Source organism: Mus caroli, unplaced genomic scaffold (assembly GCF_978045245.1).
Source record: "Mus caroli unplaced genomic scaffold, Mus_caroli_1 scaffold_3, whole genome shotgun sequence".
In the NCBI taxonomy this organism is placed as follows: Eukaryota; Metazoa; Chordata; class Mammalia; order Rodentia; family Muridae; genus Mus; species Mus caroli.
Window position 1 is genome coordinate 121,277,250 of NW_028227258.1, and position 20,937 is coordinate 121,298,186.

General features: G+C 40.7%; 2 protein-coding genes across 15 annotated transcripts in view; one reads left to right on the top strand and one right to left on the bottom strand.

Moving 5' to 3' along the window:
- Abhd18 (abhydrolase domain containing 18) overlaps positions 1–20,937 on the bottom strand; it is a 95,782-nt gene that overhangs the window by 46,145 nt on the left and 28,700 nt on the right. For 3 of the 11 annotated variants that reach the window (XM_085835919.1, XM_085835918.1, XM_085835921.1), the window contains exons 4-6: positions 20,745–20,823; positions 17,610–17,627; positions 14,738–14,881 (exon numbers count right to left, since the gene is read on the bottom strand). In XM_085835919.1, the coding sequence (XP_085692045.1) occupies positions 14,738–14,881; positions 17,610–17,627; positions 20,745–20,823 (241 nt within the window). Of the gene's footprint in view, positions 1–279; positions 436–14,737; positions 14,882–17,609; positions 17,628–20,280; positions 20,327–20,744; positions 20,824–20,937 lie in introns of those variants that run through there. The other 8 variants (XM_085835931.1, XM_085835929.1, XM_085835923.1 and 5 more) reach the window with 7 other exon arrangements.
- LOC147005651 (major facilitator superfamily domain-containing protein 8-like) overlaps positions 512–20,937 on the top strand; it is a 40,293-nt gene continuing 19,867 nt past the window's right edge. Inside the window, exons 1-4 of one of the 4 annotated variants that reach the window (XM_085835937.1) lie at positions 512–762; positions 8,703–8,793; positions 11,072–11,115; positions 12,773–13,013. In XM_085835937.1, coding sequence (XP_085692063.1) covers positions 8,706–8,793; positions 11,072–11,115; positions 12,773–13,013 — 373 coding nt within the window. In that variant the 5' untranslated portion in view covers positions 512–762; positions 8,703–8,705. The remainder of the gene's footprint in view (positions 763–8,702; positions 8,794–11,071; positions 11,116–12,772; positions 13,014–20,937) is intronic. The other 3 variants (XM_085835939.1, XM_085835938.1, XR_015046763.1) reach the window with 3 other exon arrangements.

The window sequence follows — 20,937 nt, forward strand, 5'->3', positions numbered from 1 at the left end:
GTAGCCACCTCAGCCCCGACCTTCAGTCCCCTCAAGTGAGGAGCCAGCGGGGGCAACAGTGGCTGGCTGCCATCAGTCCTGACCCTAACTCTCCTCAGGAGCGGAGTCAGGGGGATAACAGCTGGTGGCTGGCATCAGCCTCATCCTCATTCCCTTCAGGTGAGGCGCTGATGGCCAGCAGGGTTGGCCACAGGGGTCCCCAACGCCCTCCCTCGGACCAGGACACCACAGCCTTCCTGCCGCCTTGCACGTACGCAGACGCTAGAGGCTGTTACTTACAGGCCGCTCGCGGACGCACACCTGAAGGGGAGCTCGCCAAGCCTCTGGCCACCACCGCTCTCCACGCTCAAGGGACTGGACTTTCGCCTCAGCTCGGACAGCAGAGATCTGGATCTGCTCAGGTACTAAAAGCAGGCAGGCTGCCAGCCAGGCGGGCAGGGAGGACGTCCTCCGGGCGGGGCGGGGCGCCCGCTGTACACGCCCCCAGAGGCCGGCTCTGGCCTTGCTCCACCTCTTCCGGCCTGCTCTCTGGTCGCCACCACCGCCTCCTGCGCGGTCCACACTTCCCCTAGGCTGCCGGTCCGCTTCCGGGGTCCCGGCGCGCACGCGCACTCGTAGGAGTGTTTTGACAGCTCCGGGCGAGAAGGAGCAGGTGTTCCGAGAGTGGGCAGCGCGCCGCCTAGTGAGAGCTGGCATTATGGCGAACCTGGGAAGCGAGGCCGAGCGGGAGCCCCTCTTGGGCCCCGGATCACCCGGAAGCAGGTGAGCAGGCGGGTGGGACTAGCTGGGTACAGTGAGTCCACTGTCCGGACCCGAAACCCGGCTGCACATGCGCATGCCCAGCAACGCCTTCGGAGCCGCTTAGTTCAGGCTCCGGGATAATCGCGTTTACTTGGGAATAGTGGAGAATCTTGGTGCTTGGAGAACTTGTGTACCGAGAATGCTGGGCAGGGGGATGCTTCACATAGGTCACAGCAGCTTCACATTGTAGCCCTTGTGCTGTGTGTCTTAAACATCTGCCTGAATCCTGTAATGGTAATTCCTTTCTGCTTCAAAGCTTCTTTTTCTTCACTATTTTTCCTTTGTTTTGTATGAAGAAGCCTAAGCTGCCTCTTTTACAGCTGACACTGCATTCTGTTGACCCTGTGTAGCTGACCACTGTCACAAAAGCCCCAAATGGTGGTTTTATCCGACACTCAAGAGCTAAACTTGAGTTAGACTTTTCCTAACCTGCCTAATAACTTGTTCATATTTTGCAAATAAACCCACTTAAAATGACTCACACTTTGCTCAGTATCACAGGTACAAAATAAAGACATCTTTAAGCATTTCATTAGTATTTTCATCCTTGTAATTCTCATTTTGATCCTAATTTATGAGCACTAATTTAGAAAAGCTGGGCTTGTCTTACTGTAGCAATATGTATTTTTACCTTTAGGAAACAAGTTTTTTTTATCTAGTCTTTTATTTGAAGCGCAGTGTGTGTTCTATTACTTTTATTTTATTTTATTTTTTTAAGGGGGAACGGGTGGCACACGTGTCATGCTTTGTACAGAGGCCAGAGGAAAACTTTTAGTACTGGGTTCTCTTCGCCTACCATGTAGGTTCACAGGCTTGGGGACAAGCACCTGGACGACTGAACTGTCTCCACCACTGTTTGCTTTATATTTAGAGACGGGGTCGCCTGAAACCTTGGCCTCAACTGCAGTAGGTAGCCAAGTAAGATGGGAATTCCTGCCCCTCCTGCCATCAAATTCAGGTGCTGTACATCTAGGATGACTAGTAAGACTAGGATGTGTGCACCATACACATAGTAACTATACTAAGTATTTTTTCTCTCTCTTTTATCTATGTTCAGCACCAATCTTTTACTTTAACGGCAGTGAAACTTTGTGGTCTTTCAATTACTAAGTAGAGAATATGGATTACAATTTGATGTTAGTTGGTTTTATCTTGAGGTGATTAACATGAGTAGCAGTGTTGACATTTGTTTTAAAAGAGCTGCATCCCCCAGGCCTGTTGAGACCTTCCAAGCTGTTGGCTTCTGCCCTGCTTTTTGCTGTGCCACCATCCTTTTGGAGTTCATACAGCTCTGTAGTTGTCCTGCCTATTCCACTCCTAGAAGAGACCATCCCTTGTCTCCCTTTTGAAATCTGTCAGCAACCCTTGTTTATGTTACCTGCAACTCCTGCCAACAACTTCTTTTCTTCCAGGCTTGTTATTTGCCGGGACCCTGAAGTTATTTATACTTACTGTCATTTTGTGCTTCTGATGTACCGGCTCTGCCAGGCTAGAGCTCCCTGTTAGTCACATGTATAGGGCTGTGGCATTTCCATTTCCTAGCCTTTTTTGTGCTGCTTGCTTTTCTTTTGTTGTATTTCATGTCAGGCCTGTGTTTACCAGAAAGAGCGTGGGATCCTTGAGTCATAGATGTACAGCTAACCATAGAAATACGATTTGCATTGTACATGTTGTAATATATCTAAATAAGCTTAAACATATTTTCTCTTACTTTTCTCTCCCTTTTAAATAAGTGATTGTGTTAGGCTTCATGTATAGTCAGATGTGCCTGTACATGAAGAGTTCATTAGATTGAACTCTATGCTCTATGTTTAGCATTTTAAAAATTAAAAGAAAATATTTTCAGAACAATTCAACAAGTATGCTGTCTTTAAAATCATAAGTTGATTCTCTAGTTATGACTAACTGCAGGGTTTGCTCACTTGTACTTTACTGTACAAAGTTCAGTATAGTTAGCCAGCAGCCCTTATCAAACAAGATTGAGTAATCATGATCTATTGATATAATTGGATTAGATATTTCTTCTTTTCTTGAGTGTCTAGTGCTCTCAACTGACTTACTTTATGAATTTTATTTAAGAGAATAGGGGCCTACCACTCTTTCTGTAATAGTTCCCATTGCTGTATAGTTTAGGTTTGTTGGTTCAGGCCCAAAGGCAAAGTCGTGGATAGCATAGATACTTAGAAGAGAAAATCTGCAGATCATACTAAATGAGTGCATTGTTTAGTCAGTAGGTTGGTCTATTGATGAGAAACTTGGTCTTTGAAGTTAGTCTTTTGTCATCTGGTAACAACTATTCACCTGTGCACCAGTTTTATCTATCAAGTAAAGACCGGTGGTGTCTGGATTTGACCTCAAGATTATAGATTGCTAGCCTTACCTTAGATTTTTTTTGAAATGCTAGAGACACTTAGAATTCTTATTTCAATGTTTGTCTATAAAAGAAATATTACTGCACCAGCTGTCCTTACATGTCTGCACTACCTCCCTCCTCTCTTCCCTCACTCCCTTCCGTTCTTCCTTCCTTTCAAGTAAGTTCTCACTTTGTAGCCCAGGCTGGCTCACAACTCATTCTGGTAGAGGCTGGACTTGAACTTAGGGTCTTCCTGCTTTCCCTCCTAAGTAGTGCAATAACAGTAGCAGGCAGGTACTGGTATACTTGTCTTACAGTGCAGACCTTTTATTTCTGTCATATGTCTCCAGTTATATTCAGTACTGCTCTCTCCAGATACTCACCCTTCTTGCTCTCCAGTTCTGAGTCTGGCTGTTCTGCCTTTCTGTAGTGAGACCAGAGGGAAATTTGAAAGTGCACTGCTGCTCTGCCCCAGACTCTGTGCAGAAATACCCACTGAATCATATTGTTTTACCTAGGTGCTCAGTTCATGCCAGTGCATTATGTATTTTTCTTGGATTTTAAGTCATACATTTGTTAAACATTCTGCGATCTGGAGCTGTGGTTATCAAAATATTAGAACACCATGGTTTTATTGAGAGAGAATTCCATCAGGAAAATGAATGCCAGGATACAGCAGAAATAGTAGATAGAAGGTAAAAGTTAAACAAATCCCCTTGGAAAGAAGTACAGCATTTTTGCTTGTTTGTTTGTTTGTTTTAGGTTTTGTTTGCTTGTTTAGACAGGGTCTCACTATGTAGCCCTGGCTGGCCTGGAAGTGCTAGTACAAGGCTACTACCTTCAAACTCACAGAGATCCTGCTGTCTCTGCCTCCTAAGTGCTGGGATGAAAGGCATGCGCCATGACACCCAGATTCAGTGTTTCTTCTTACACCCCTGTAAAGCAGAAGTCTGTAAAACTCAGCCTCAGCCATCTAACATGTGTGTCATCAAAATAACAAAGATATAATAATTTAGTAAATCAACAACCTTGTTCTGCTATTCCTTCTAAATTAAAAAAGAGCATAATAGGGGGCTAGAGAGATGGCACAATGGTTAAGAGCACCTACTCTTCTTACAAATTCCTGAGTTCAAATCCCAGCAACCACATGGTGGATATGTAATGAGATCTGATGCCCTTTTCTGGAGGATCTGAAGATGTGTACTTACATATAATAATAAATAAATAAATCTAAAAAAGAGCATAATAAAAATTTATTACTTTAAAAGATTTCAAATACATGGAAAGATTGAAATAATTTACCTAAAACCTACTATCTTTACAATTAGTTTTTCCCCACCAGTCAGATATCTTTACACACACACGCACACATCTATTGCTAAACTAAAGTAAGTTTCAGATATTATGAATATGTTATTGTAGTCTGACTTTTCTAAGAACAAATACATCCCTTACCCAACTCCACCAATATAATTAGAAACACCAATTAAGGAGTATTATACAATTTATACTCTGTATCCATTATTTCTCTAGTAGCTCTAATAATGTAATGAACACACATACATACTCATATAAGCCAGTTACTGTTCATGTGTTGGTTCCATCCTGTTTTAAACTCTAGTTTAGAACTGTCCCAGCACTTGGGAGGCAGAGGCAGGTAAATCTTTGTAAGTCTGAGGTCAACCTGGTCAACATATCGAATTCCAGGACAGCAGGACTACCTAGAGAGATCCTGTATCACAAAACAAAGCAAACGTTTACTGGACCTATCTTTGCTCATGCAAGAGTTGACAACTAGGTCTGGGTCAGTATACCTAAGGGCTACCTCACAATCTAGCTCCATGCACTGTTTCTTAGTCACAAGACTGTCACATAACTAATACTGAGAAATGCTAATAAATTCCATCGGAAGTGTAGGCTGACAGGTACCCATGATGGAGAATGTCAGACTGAATGTCCTGAACAGATACACATGAAGGCAAAACACTCGTGCACATAAAAGTAAATTTAAAAGCAAAAACAAAAAACTAGAGGCAAAGTCTTGCTGTCTGTCCATCCCATCTGGTGAGTAGCTTACCATCTTCGGGTCCCAGGCTGACCTTGAAGTTCCTATGTAGCCTGAGAGATGATCTTGTCTAATGTTGAGACACCTGTTATGCCTCAGTTACTTAAGTGCTAGGATCATGGGTTTGGCAAGAAAAGCTTGTTTTTGTTTGTTTTGTGAGACAAGTTCTCACTTTATAGTCCGGGGTATCCTGGATCCACTACATACCAAGGTTGGCACTGAACATGTAACTGCCTTTTGGCTAGGAAAGATTTTTTCTTTTAACTAGGGTCTCACTATGTAGCTGTGGCTGTCCTGAAACTCCCTGAAGCCCAGAGCTCCACCTGCCTCTGCTTCTTGAGTGCTAGTACTAAAGGCATGTGTCACTAACACCCTGATCCTTCTTATAAAGTGATCATGTGTTTCATTTCTAATCGAGTTAAGCATTACAATAGACGAGGCCATTAGCTCAGCTGGTCTGCAGAAAGAGCAGGGGAATCTCACTGAGATAAAAATCTTTAGAACAGGCTACATTTCATGCCAAGAGCAAGTTGATATAGTCTCCTGATAAATGGAGATTCTCCAGACAAGATAAGATTTAGCAAGGCTTAAGAATTTAGGGTTCCGTAACACTACATTATTCTTGAGGCATGCCAAGAGTAAAAACCCCCTCGTGCTATTAACACTAAAGTGTAAAATTCTTGCCTGTCACTAGGCTGATCCTAGGCAGGGCTGTTAATCTCTATTGTAAACATTTTTTGGTTCCTGAAATTCCTTTCACAGTCATTCTCTTGTATCTGAAAAACTTCAATGTACCTTGCCTGATGTGACTTGCAATTCCTGGTAGTTTCTATGCTATAAAAAAGTCCGGTGCTCAACTTGACAACACATTCAGATTCAACACCTCTCCTGTGTGCGTCTGTTTGTCAATTAATCCTAAGCTTTGCCCACCTGCCCGAGAACTTGTTCCACACAGACACAGGGACCCAGAGGGTCTGCGGCAGTATGTAATTAACTGTAATGGTATACATTAAATTCAAATATATTGATTTTGTAATACATGAATCTTGAGTTTATCTTGTTCAGACATTTTATATCACGATTAAAAGGTCTGTGTGTAGGTCACTATATTATGTATGTAGTGTTTAAAGTATTCAGACTGTATCAGTAATGGGGGCTGGAAAGATGGCTTAGTGGATGTAGGAGATTGCTACTCAGCTTGATGACCTTAACTTTGATTCTTGGATCTACTGGGTAGAGAAAACTGACTCTCAGTTTATCCTTTGACCTCCACATGCATGCTACAGTACTCAAACACATATGTAAAAATTTTAAAAAATGAGTAAATATAATAAAAACGAAACACACAAATATCAGTAACAAAATATCCTTGACAAATAGTACATGTAAACATGTTTCTTCTTCCCTGCCATTTCTTGGTGGTTTGTTTGAGATAGGGCTTCTCTGTGTAGCCCTGGCTGCTCTGGAAATTGATCTAGGCTGCCCTCCAACTCACAGAGAGCCACATGCCTCTGCCTCCGGAGTGCTGGGATCAAAAGGCATGTGCTACTACCAGCCTCCTTCTGACAATTCTAAGCTGTTACATTTGAAAAAGGAAACCTTTTCAATGATGATTAAATTTGGCAACATCACAGTCTATTTTATAAAATATTCTGGGACCACAGACATCATGGTACCAGAACTTTACTGAGGGAAGAGGATTTAGACTCTGTGGCCAGCCTGGCGTAGAACCATTTCTTAACAAATAATAGTGACAACAGAAACAAATCAACCAATCTCTTTCTCCAAAAGAAAATACTCTTGGAACATAATTGGGCACTTTTTCTGTTTAAGTGTTTCTGGATTTGTGGAAAGAGCAGTAACCACATCAAGGTAAATTTGCCAACTCTGTTTGGTACTTGTACAGTCATTTAATGAGCATAAACACTCAGGTATCACCTAACAGAGGTAGGATGTCAGTTATATACTCACTATTAATGAGTTACAAGTTCATTCAGAAGACAAAAACCAGTGTGCTGGATCACATAAGCTCTTTGGTCCTCAAGTAGAACTTATTTGGTAATTCATGTCAGAGCAAAGGGCGGTGTTCCAGGAAGCTCCAGGCTGCCACTGTCTTAAGTTACATCATTCCAGTCAGAACAGCTCACAGCAAAAGTAATATGCTTTCATCAAGAATGAGTGCCAGAAACATGAGAGTAATTATAGAAAAGTAGATCTTTTAAAAAAAGATTTATGTATGTATGTATGTATGTATGTATGTATGTATATGAGTTTACCATTGCTGTCTTCAGACACACCAGAAGAGGACATCAGATCCTCGAATTGAACTCAGGACCTCTGGAAGAGCAGTCGGTGCTCTTAACCAATGAGCCATCTCTCCTGTCATTTGTGTGTGTGTTTGTGTGTGTAGGCACGTGTGTGCCATGTTATTCCTGTAGAGGTCTCTAATTCTACTGTGTGGGTTCTAGGAAGGGATTCCAGGTCGTTGGGCAGGAACCTTTACCCATCTCACCATCCTCATAGTAATTAATTTTCAGTATATCCCATTTGGGGCAGATCTATTTCTTGTAGCTACTTTATGTAACTTTTCTTGAGAAAGTGTGTTCATTCATCCTGTTAGATTAATACCTTTCTCTTGCATATAGCAATAGAAAAGGAGAGCTGGGGACATGGCTCCGTGGTTAAAATGCTTGCTGTGCAAGCGAGAGGACTAGAGTTTGGATCCCTAGAAACTCACGTAAATGCCATGTTGTTATGGTGGCCCACCTGTACTTCCAGCACCAAAGTAAAGAGCCAGGGGTCCCAGAGCAACCTGGCTAGCCACACTGTCCATATCTTCCATCAGGCCACCATATGCACACGCACACCATATAAACACGAAAACTTAAAGGAGAAAAAAAATAGTGAAATAATTGCTTTGAAAAGTGTTTTACTTTTAAAAGGTATCTTGTATCTTCTAAATAACTGTGTATAGTGGTGCATTAATACAGTCCTACAATCCAGGGAAATTTAAAATGCTTTTTCAGAGGTGATTTAGTGTAACCATAGCCAATACTAAGAAATGTTGCTTTTTCTATAACTTTCATATCTTTTGTTTGTTGGTTTCTTTTTTTGAGACAGGATTTTCTATGTTGCTTTGACTGTCCTGGGACTTGATTGTAGACCAGCTAGCCTCCAACTTAGAGATCTGCCTGCTTCAGTCTCCTGAGTGCTGGGATGAAAACACTGTGCCACCACAGTGTGGCCCAATTGTTAATGCATAAATACCTGCTCCTAGTGATCAGGAGGTCCAGATCTTGTGCATTATCCCAAATGCATGGGGTTTTCTAGTTCCTGCATCTTTGGGGAGATAGTACACGTGCATTTTGCTGTAATTCACTGCAGTCAGGTCAAGGAATCTCCACCCACAGTTAACATTTTGGATTTGGAGTTTTGAATTTAGGGACTCTCAACTCTGTTAACCCTTTTCTTCTTTCCACCTAGAGAATGGGCGCGATAGAAACCCAAGAGCATTACAAGAGTAGATGGAAGTCTGTGAGGATTCTCTACCTTACCATGTTCCTCAGCAGTGTGGGTGAGTGCCGGAAGCGACACAGTTCTGCAGTTCAGAGTAAAATGCTTTGGCTTTGGACACTTTTAAGATTAGTTACTTATCCATTTGTTTGTTGTTTTTGAGATAGGTTTTTCTGTACAGCCCTGGTTGTCCTGGAACTTTCTCTGTAGACTAGGCTGGCCTTCGGGATCTGCCTGCTCCCTCCCTCAAGTGTTGGGATTAAATGCATGCCCAGTTTACCTATTTAGAAAAAGCCTTACTATGTAGCCCAGGCTGGCCTTGAACTCAGGGTTCTGATATCTGAGCCTCCCTAGTATTGGGATTATAGGTGTGTACCATCATACCAGACTGAGTTGATTTCTTCCTTTAAAATTGTTTTTATTACTCAACTGTCTTAAGAAACAATTTCAAGTTTTATTACAGAAAAAAATTGCTTCAGATATTAATTGGCATGCTAGAGATTTTACTTGATGGAACTTCTTTTATTGTAAAATGTACTTTTTAATGTTCTGGTTGGGAGATATTTTGAGACAGTTTCACTGTGTCCTCTTACACTGTTAAACCTCCTCCTTCAGTCTCCTAAGTGCTGAGATTGCAGGTGTGGGCCACCAGGTCTGCCTAAGAAGTTGCTCTTTAACTCCTTTATTCGTCAGAGTCAATTCAATTCTAAATACTTAGAGAGTTGTGTACACCTCAGTAATAGAGTGCTGCCTAGTATGGTCAGAGTCCTGAGGTCCCCAACACTGCCAAAAAAAAAAATAATAAATAAATAATAATGAACAAAAAAACAAAGCCAAAACACAAAAAACTTTACAAAACAAAGTAAAACAAAAACAGGAAGATGAGGGACATCAGGACGACTCAGTGGATAAACTTCAGCTAAGAACCTGAGTTCAAGCTCTGGAACCTATGTAGCACAGGCTATATACTGAGACTCTATCTCAAAAAACTAGACTTCTATTTTTTCTTTTGCAGTCATTATTTTGTCTATGTGATCGTGTTGCCTGCACGTGTATATATGAAGAGGTCAGAAGCTGTTGGATCCCTTGGAACTTGGGATCCAGAGTTACAGATGGCTGTGTGCCACCATATGGGTGCTGGGAACTGAATGCAGGTCCTCTAGAATAGGTGCTCTTAACCACTGAGCCATCCCTTCAGCCCAAGCCAAGACTTTGTGAGCGAAACACTAATAGTAGAACAGTAGAAACACTACTACCTGGTGCATGAATCTTAGGGCATTATGCTTAGTGAAAGAAGCCAGACCTGCCTGACTCAACCCCCTCTCCTTAGCACTAGAGTTAGGATGATGACCTCTGCCTCCAGCTTTTTATAATGCTGAGAGTCCAAACTAAGGTCTCCATGCTTGTGTGGCAAGCACTTTACACACTGACACATCATCCCAGCCCTATGTAGTGCACTGTGAATAGTCACCCCCTGTTGCCCTCTCCTATCCCCTACATGAATTGTATACTTTAAACGTACATTTCTTTATGTAAAGCAATGTCTCAAGTTGGTTTGAAACTCTTGATCCCCTGCATCAGGTTCCCAAATGGTGAGATTGCAGAGATGGGCCAGTACTCTCAGAAATAAAGCTAAACATTTAAGAGTAGGCCTTCCATAATTTCTGACTAGATTTGCCTAACATTAAGAATGGACAAATAGGGCTGGGCTGTAACTGGGTAGTAGAGTACCTACCTAGAATTGATGAGGATCCCTATCACTACAGAAAAGTAAAACAAACAAACAACCAGAAAAGGGCAACATCGACAAACAGTGTAAGAGTTTTTCCACTATAGTATTGAGTGGGAAAACCTATCATAAATCAGGACTTTGCCTCTGAAGTGTGGCATCCTCAAGTAAGTCAGTTCATATTACTTCCCTTGAGGTGGTGTTCCAGCTCACTCGCTTCCTTGCAGTGAATTGCTCTTTCAATCAGTACAGACAATTTCCCCCTGACAAAGTGGCCTTTCTTCCACTCATGTGTGCTATGAAGACTCAACAGAGCTTTCAGTAATTTCCACTATGGCAAAAATGTATGAGAAAAGAGAGACAAATTCTTTGCCCTTGGTAGATCAAGCATAGTGAGGGGCTATAATTACCTCGTTGTTTCTATTTTGTTATTAGAATTTATTATTCTTCGGATAATTAACATTTTACTGCTTGATAAATTAAAGATTGTGTATATAAATTCTCATTGTTTAGAATATTTAAAAAAAATCTTTGCTGTATTTCCAAAAGCTATGGCTCTAATAGTGATTACATCATTATAACGCAAGTAAACATGTCTGCCTCTTTGCAGGTTTTTCTATTGTGATAATGTCCATCTGGCCATATCTTCAAAAGGTTTGTGCACTTCACTCTGTTTTTGAACTAATAGTAGAGGTAACTCTAATGTTATAGAGCGTTGTCTAAAGAGTGTCTTTATGCTTTGTAGTTTGATCTCTTTAGAATAACTTAAAGTAAGAATTACTCAATGGCAGTATCAGTTGGTCATATGCTTTATTGTACAGACAGAAACATTTGAAGCAAAAAGGGTGCTGGGTCAAGAAGCAGATAACTGCCTGGAGAGTAGCATACAGACGAAAGCTGTGGTTACCAACTTACTCAGTTGTCCCTGAGTCACCTTGTCACATCCTCCCGAGGGAAGAGCAGCTCAAGAAGACAAGTGGATTCTTAAAGTGTACAGATCATATTTCTGAGGAATAATTTCATGGTTTTCCTGTGGAATTAATTTGAGTTTTCAGGAAAGCTGGTGTAAAGGATAGGCAATATGGCTCTCTTGATATTTCTGGGAGATTGGTTTTTAGGTCCCCCAAAAGTCAGGTCCCACCTAAATGTGTGGATGTGCAAGGCTGTTACATACAGTGATGTAGTATTTGCATATAATGTGTGCACATTCAGACGTATGCTGCAGTCATCTCTAGATTACATATGATGTCTAGGACAATGCCAACATTATATAGTTGCTAACTGCTCTGTCCTAGAACAGTGACAAGAAGTGTCCGTCCGTGTTTGGTTCAGTCTCGTTCTTCGTGTGTGAAGATCAGAGCTTACACCGTCCTCTCCTCACCTGGAACTCTTACCTCTTAATGCTGATTACTTAGCTGTAAATTCTCTGTATCTCTATCAGCTCACTCTTTGCTTGCTGATTTTGCAGAGATCCATGTGTGTTAGGCTTTGGCCTATAGCAGATAAGCAGACAATAAGGTGTTTAACTTACTTCAGTGACCCAGGCTCTGCAGGGCTGCACACACTCATCTTAGCTCCTTTCCAGCTCCTTTTCCCTCCCTTCCTTCCTTCCTTCCTTCCTTCCTTCCTTCCTTCCTTCCTGTGCTTTCCTTCCTTCCTGTCTCCTCCCCTTCCTCCTTTCTACCTTTTGGCTCACCCTTCACATCTCTTCACCTCTCATGTCCTCCAGAAAGCTGTCTCTGGTTGCCATTACCCAGTTTGGGCCAGAAAAGGTGTATTGCTCCTCTTCATCCTTGAAGCTGTATCCAAAAGATTTAAGAAACCGTGGTTTGGAAATATCGCTCCTTAAACTGTACTGAGTGGCAGCTATGTTTACAGAATTTGCATTGTAGTAGGCATTATAAGTGCTCAGAGATGACTTACACCCATAGAGGATATACGGTTGGTTTGCAAACATGTTCTATGTAAAAGGCTTATGCGTGCACTCATTCTGGTGTCCTGGAGTCAATTCTGAGGATGTGAAGGGTTGACATCACTTCATCTCTGTATCATTAGTTCTCCCCAGAAATCCTAACCACAATGGTTCTGGTAGGAATTCAGGTGGTTCAGCCACTCTACAATACAGCCTGGGTATTCGCCACAAGCTAATTATAGTTTTACTAAGTGACCTAGCAGCCATGTTCCGAGGCACTTAGTTACTAGTTTCTGAGACTTACATACATGTAGAAATCTGTCTTGGAATGTTTGTGACTGCCAGAAGCTAAGACTGCTGTTGCGTAAAGACTCTCAAAGCATTTACTTCTCTCTGCAGATTGATCAGACAGCTGATGCAAGTTTTTTGGGCTGGGTTATTGCTTCATATAGTCTTGGCCAAATGGTAGATTCACCTCTATTTGGCTTATGGTCTAATTATAGGCCGAGAAAAGAACCTCTTATCGTCTCCATCTCCATTTCGGTGGCAGCCAACTGCCTATATGCGTATGTCCACGTGCCAGCTGCTCATAATAAATACTACATGTTGATTGCTCGTGGATTGGTAGGATTTGGAGCAGGTAAGTGTGCGTGCATGTGTGTTTGTGTATGTTAGGTCACATTCTTCCTCCTGTTCATAGCCATGTCTCCCCTGTGTCATCTGTTCTCAGTCTCACATCCCTGGTTCAGCAAATTCTGCCTCTGTCCATGATCCTTCTGTTATGTGCATGTTCACCAGTCTTCACCCTCAGGGCACACATTAAGTGCTATGTGTAGTATGGAGCCCTCTCAGGCTTCTTGAATGCATCTTTTTCTACTTTTGGCCTTTGCTTGCCCTATTGTATTGTTTCTGTTTTTCCCCACCAATTATAGTAAGCTTTTTTTTTTTTTGCATTAAAAGCAGTAAATATTTTAAATGTTCTATGGGTCCTAGCAGAGTCTTTACTAAAAATAAATGCTTGATATATTTTTAAAACTTTTATTTTGTATTATTTTATTTTGTATTTTTTTGCATTTTTATTTTGTATTTATTTTGTTATTTTGTATTTATTTTGTATTTTTATTTTGTATTATTTTATTGTGTCTGTGAAAATTTTTAAGTGTGAGTACCCTCAGAGGCCAGTAGATGGCACTTAATTGCCCAGAGCTGGAGCTACCTTGCCTGTGAGGTGTCTGAAGTGGGTGCTAGGAACTGAGCTCAATTGTGTTACAAGGGAGCACTGTTAATGCCTAGCCCCTGAGCTCTCTCCAGCTAAAAGTATTTTACTTAAATTCTTAGTGCAGTTATTCAGTTTCTGTATTTCATATCTATGCAGTTTGGGGCACATTTCCTTATAGCATGGCAGTCTGTCGTTAATGTGCAGCTGCCTATTATTTGATAAAATCTTGGTATTGTAATGTCATTTTACATTATCTAGAGCTGTGTCTTTAGTACTATTGGTGGCATGTTTTCTTTTGATTTTTGTTTTGTTGGTGTTGGTTGGTTTTGAGACAAGGTCCCACTATAGACCTTAGGCTGGCCTAGAACTCTGTGCACCTCAGCTGACCTCTGCCACCCAGTTGCTGGGATTACAGATGTGCACCCCTAGCCTAGCTACATCGTTTCTGTATCCAAGACAATACTGTGTTCCATAGTTATGTGTTTGTTCAGTCAAAATCGTACACATGTTGTGCGGTAGCATAGAAGGGACCATGATATTCACTAGTATTTCTTGCTCTGTGTAAAGCTGGGTGAGGTAAGTGTTACAGCTGAAATTCAGGCAAAGTCTCTCCATTTTTTGGAACTCACTCTGGAGGTAAGGCTGAACTTGAATTCAAAGATCTCCCTGCCTCTACCTCCCAAATGCTGAGATTAAACGTGTGCACCACTGCCCAGTTGTAAGCAATTTAAAAAAATTTTTTTATTATTTTCTTTATTTTCGTTTCAAAAGTGATTCCCTTTCCTAGTTTCCCCTTTGAAAACCCCTTTCCCCCTCTCCCCCTGCTCACCAACCCACCCACTCCCACTTCCTGACCCTGGCATTCCCCTATACTAGGGCATAGAGCCTTCACAGGACCAAGGGCCTCTCCTCCCATTGATAATGTAATCGAATTTTAATAAAACATGAAATTCAAAAGCTGAGCTACACCTGAAGTTGTACAATATATGCTTGTCTATATAAATTACACAAAATAATGTTACTTCCTTACTGGAACTGTTTCCACTTCCTACTTTCTCCGACATTAAATTCATGCTTCAAGTACAATTAAAATTACTCCTATTTATAAACATGATGGTAATGAAATACAAGCTTTAGAAACTCACATGTCCTCCCATGGATATTCCAGTCATCCCAAGAGGTCCATAACCTTCCCTCTCCAGCCAGTGCAAGAGAGCTGCTGACTCAAGAATAAGAGCGCCTCCCATCACAAATAGGTCTGACACATTTTTTAAGATGGATCTTCTAGCCTTGCAAGACAAAATAGAAAATGATTTTTTTTTAAAGATTTATTTATTTATTATATGTAAGTACACTGTAGCTATCTTCAGACACTCCAGAAGAGGGCGCCAGATCTCGTTACAGATGGTTGTTAGCCACCATGTGGTTGCTGGGATTTGAACTCTGGACCTTTGGAAGAGCAGTCGGGTGCTCTTACCCACTGAGCCATCTCACCAGCCCAGAAAATGATTTCTTTCATGCATTTACATTTTTAAAAATTCATTTATTTATTGAAAGATCTATTGTGCAGTTAGAGGCCTCATAAATAAAATAGATCTTTCTATATCTCATTACGAAATTTATTTTGGCCTTGCATGGAAATTACAAATTCTGCGGTTCTGCTTCCTGTTACCTCCCAGTTCCCTTAGTAGAATGCACTAGTGCATGAGCTTCTGAGACAAGGATATTTACGGTGGACCTGGTCCAACTATTTTCTTTTGTAATCTTTGTTTACATACTTTGCATGTAAACAGACTTAAGATGACTTTTTAAAGGAGAGAAGCAGGACAAGACAGTCCATGGCTGTAATCCCATCACGTGGGAGGTTCAAGTAGGCCAGTGTGGACACCTAAGTGAGGCATCTCATTCAGTTCCCACCTCCCTGACCACAACCAAAGCAAGCAAGAACAGTAAACTGATTTAAAGATTTAAACTGCAAGCCGTTTGTACTCCTGCTGAATGCTCTAAGAAAAAAAAGCAACCAAACTGGACTACTGTTTTTCAGAACTATGGATCAAATGTGGGGTTTGGGGGGAGGGGCTGGGGAGAGGAGGGATGGGGGAGCAAGAGGGAGGGGGCTGGCTTGTCCACACTGACTCCAGCTCCACTCCAACCACCACACTTCTTGAGTGCATAATATATAAGAAACAATGTTTTCTGTTTGTTTGTTTTTTGACAGGAGGTTTCTCTGTGTAACTGTGGCTGCCCCTGAACTCAGATATCCACCTGCCTCTGTCACCTGAGTTCTGGGATTAAAGTCCTGTTTCAGCACAGCCAACAGGATGAATTTTTTTTATCTCAGTTCTATGAAGGAGGTAAGCAGCACTAAAGAGGGCAGGTTATATAATCAGTAAATGACAAGTTATCATCCCAACCTCAGTCTGTCTTTTACTAACTCAGATTGCTTCTTTTTAGTCTAAATAAACTCTTTTCTTTTTGTTCCAGAGAGGAAGGGTTTTTGGTTTTGTTTTTTTTGTTTTTGTTTTTTGTTTTTATAAATATAGCTTTTGCTGTCCTGGAGCTTGTTCTGTAGACCAGGCTGGCCACAGAGAACTGCCTGCCTCTGCTTCGTGAGTGATGGGATTAAAGGAGTATGCCACCACTCCCAGGGTAACTCCTTGTTTTTTAAGTAATTTATGGATAAAGAAAAAAATAGTACTTATATTTGATTTCAGGGTTTTGCCCCAGACTGAAAATTCTTTTTTTTTCTTCTTCTTTTTTTTTTTTCGAGACAGGGTTTCTCTGTGTAGCCCTGGCTGTGTTGGAACTCACTCTGTAGACCAGGCTGGCCTCGAACTCAGAAATTCGCCTGCCTCTGCCTCCCAAGATCTGGGATTATAGGTGTGTGCCACCCCACCTGGCCTACTAAAAATTCTAGAACTATTTAGTTTGAACTTTAGCTCTCACATAGTTCATCCTAATCTAGTCCTCACAGTAAACAAGGAACACTGGGTGCTGACTCAAAGCATATACTTCCTTCTGGAAAACCTGCCCAACCTTCTTGTAATGCTCTTCAAAAGGCCATTCCACTGTTCTATCAAGCCAGGAACACAGTAAGATGAGTGTGTTCCATGATCATGGGCCGCCCCACGGTCACACTCTGAAGTGAGTTCCTTGCATATGCACTGCTCTGTGGAATACCATGACTGGATAAGGCACTGTTTAAGGAATGGATGGTAGTTATGTGCCCCAATATGGCACCATTGTCCTTGGTGAACAGCCAACAACCTGTTGGTAGATTGACTTCATTGGTTTTCCTTCATGAAAAGGGCAAGGCTTTGTCCTTATTTGAATACTGTTGGGATCAAACAAATGAGACTTATCTTAAGAACTGCCATTTTGTTTTCAGACTCTATTTTGATCATAAGGTAAAATTAAGTTCAAGGTCCCAGGCTGTAGGGGAGCTTTCCAGATAGGTAGCTAACTTCCTCCTTATTCTTCTTTGTTCCCAAAAACATGATGACTGTTCCTGACTGTGAAAGAACAATACATGGGTTTTGAGCTTGAAAACTCTGTAACATTCTGGCTTGGGGGTTGCAGTTCAGTTCCCAAGTCTTTTCTGCTGCCCTGATGATCAGTAAAAATTAAAGTCAGTGGTCATATAGGCCTTTAATCCCCACACTTGGGAAGCAGAGGCAGACAGATCTGTCAGTAAGAGGCCACCTGGTCTGCAGCCTGGACAACCAGGAGTGGGGTGGGGGTGGGGAGCTACACAGAGAAACCCTGTCTCAGAAAAACAAACAAACAAAAATAATTAATTAAGTCTATATTCTTAATACGTTTTATAAGTCATCTAAGGAAATGGTTAACTGAAGAAAACTAAACATTTGTCCTTTATAAAGACTGCAAAGGGGGGAGGCAATGGGGGATTTTGGGGATAGCATTGGAAATGTAATTGAGGAAAATACGTAATAAAAAAATATTAAATAAATAAATAAAGACTGCAAAATGAAGACAATGAAGGTGATATATACTTACACTTGGTCCTTGGGCTTCCTGCAGCCATTTAAGAAGATGGGTCAAAGAGAAAGTTTTAAAATAATTAAATATATTCATGTCAGAACATATTATTTAAGCAAAACAGTTATATTTGAATATAATCTCAAGTAACTACTCCCTAGTTTTAAAGTCGCTTACAAGTCCTTATATTTTTCAATTTAACTATTTTTTTAAATTTACATACCTTTACTAAGATATAACCACAAACCAAATAATTCACTTATTTGAAATGTATAAATGAATATACTCAGTATACTTACAAGGTTGTACAATCTTTCTATATAGACATAGATAATTTTTAACATTATCCAGTATGGTTTCTTCATAGTTTTTCTTTTTCCATTCCACATGTTTGTGTTTGTTTCTATCTTGCTTTCTGGGGATTTACCTTCTGCATTTGATCTACCACTGAGACAACATGGTTTAATGTCCCATTTTTACATCATAAATGCTTTCGTACATGATTATACACTTTTATTTAAACCTGAAAAATGGTTAATATTTTTTACTGAGTATTTAATATTCTGTATAACCTAAGAATTTATTCCCACCTGAAAGTGAGAAATCAGATATAAGAAGGTAAGTGGCAGGTATAGTTCACAAGTGCAGAAGCAACAAACAGCACAAGCAACAGTGCCCTCCAGTGTCATGAACCAGGCTATATATGAGTACACTGTAGCTATCTTCAGACACACCAGAAGAGGGCATCAGATCCCATTACAGATGGTTGTGAGCCACCATGTGGTTGCTGGGAATTAAACTCAGGACCTGTGGAAGAGCAGTCAGTGCTCTTAACCACTGAGCCATCTCTCCAGTCCTGTATATTTCTCTTATTAGCAGAAATGTGCATCAGTTTCTTTTTTTTTCTGTGAATAATCTGACATCAACTTGAAAATTAATTATTGTTCTAAACCTTTACCTTTACTATAAATTCATTTCATTTCCTTAATATCAAACATTTAACTTACTACGTCGAACATAAGTACCTTAAGAAACAAGTAAATTTATCACTATTATAAATAGGATTAAAATATTTATGTTAGCTGAAATATCCCACAAAGGGGAGGGTGAACTTTTCTTGACCATATCTAGAGGTTAGGCATGGCCCCCCAGATGAGGAATGGGGCCACTCACCCATCTCCAAAATTTTAACCCAGAATTCCTCCTATCTAAAGTAAATACAGGGACAAAGAGTGGAGCAGAGACTGAAGGAAAGGGCATCCAGAGACTGCCCCACATGGGGATCCATCCCACATGCAGACACCAAACCCAGACAGTATTGCAGATACCAAGAAGTGCTTGCTGACAGCAGCCTAATACAGCCGCCTCCTAAGAGGCTCTACCAGATCCTGACCAATACAGATGCAGGATGCTTGAAGCCAACCATCAGACTGAGCACAGGGACCCCAGTGGAGGAGTTAGGGTAAGGACTGAAGGAGCTGAAGGGCCCTTATCTGACATCAATGGGATGGGAGGCCCTTGGTCCTATGAAGGCTTGATGCCCCATTGTAGAGGAATGCTAGGGTGGTGAGGCAGGAGTGGGTGGGGTAAGGGGGAAAGGAATTGGGGATTTGCAGAGGGGAAACAGAAAAAGGGGATAACATTTCAAAAGTAAATAAATAAAATATCCAATTAAAAAATGTGTATGTTAGTCTCACTATACATCTAATGCTGGCTCCACCTCACAACCTTTCTGCTTCAAACTTCTGAGCTTGTTAAAGGAATTTACCACCATACATGGCACACTTTTTACGTTTTTTTTTTGTTGTTGTTGTTGTTGTTTGGTTTTTTGTTTTTTTTTAATATAGAGTAGTTGTGCGTGTCTTGGAAATTGCTATGCCTCAAATTCACAGAAAACCTCCTGGGATAAAAGGCATGCATCACTATATCTGACCTTTACTCTTTGTTGTTGGGTGTTTTTTGCTTTTTTTTTTTTTTTTTTTTTTTGAGCAAGAATTTTTTGTAGCTGAGGTTGGCCTCAAAGTTATTATGCATCTAAAGCTAGCCTTGAACTCTGCTTTCCTTTACATTTCTTTTTTTTCTCTCTCTTTTTTTTTTTTAAGATTTATTTATTATATGTAAGTACACTGTAGCTGTCTTCAGACACTGCAGAAGAGGGAGTCAGATTTCTTTACGGATGGTTGTGAGCCACCATGTGGTTGCTGGGATTTGAACTCTGGACCTTCGGAAGAGCAGTCGGGTGCTCTTACCCACTGAGCCATCTCACCAGCCCTTCTTTTTTTTTTTTTTTTTAATTGGGTATTTATTTCATTTACATTTCCAATGCTATCCCAAAAGTCCCCCACCCGCTCCCCCACCCACTCCTACATTTCTTTTTAAAAGGGCATTAACAGTCTTTTTTTCTTTTTCGTTCTTGCTTTTTAATAATTTTCCGAACTGATAAATGAATTTAACTAGTTTTGAAAAGTTAGTTACTGGGCTGGTGAGATGGCTCAGCAGGTAAGAGCACCCGACTGCTCTTCTGAAGGTCCAGAGTTCAAATCCCAGCAACCACATGGTGGCTCACAACCATCCGTAACGAGATCTGACTCCCTCTTCTGGAGTGTCTGAAGACAGCTACAGTGTAATTACATATAATAAATAATAAATAAATCTGTAAAAAAAAAAAAAGAAAAGAAAAGTTAGTTACCATGGGGGCTGGAGAGATGGCTCAGTGTTTGAGAGCACAGGATGTTCTTTGAAGAGTAAATACATAAACAGAGAGAAAGAAACGTTTTGAGTATCACAAAAGGATATAATGAGGGTTTTCTTTTTTTTTAAATCATATCTTTTTATTTAAACTATTTTTATACAATGTATGTTTTGTTCATATTTTACTTTCTCCCAACTTCTTCTAGATCTTCCCCTTTCTCTTGCTTGCGCAGCTTCTTATTCTATCTACCATATACCTATCCAGCTAATAATGAGGGTTTTCTAACAACAATGAAGCCATCCTGGCCTCCTTAATCATAGGACGAGCCATGAGTGTTCTGCGCCTCCAGTAATGCTATGAAAACAAAAGATGATACATTAAGAATACAATAATAGGCAAGTGCTGAGGAGAAGTGCTAAGAACTTTCTAGGTTTGGAGTCCTATGATATCACAAGCCTTACATGGTCTCCTGTTCCAGCCAGATGAATGCACACAGGTCGGTACCTGCTGTTCCATTCCTTAGGCACGATAAACTGGAACCTATAAAAAAATGAGATTTTTTAAAAAATGAAAATTAGCCATAAACTATACACACATATATCCATGTATATGTTTTTGATTATTTATGTTTAATTAATTCATGGAGAAGGTCTT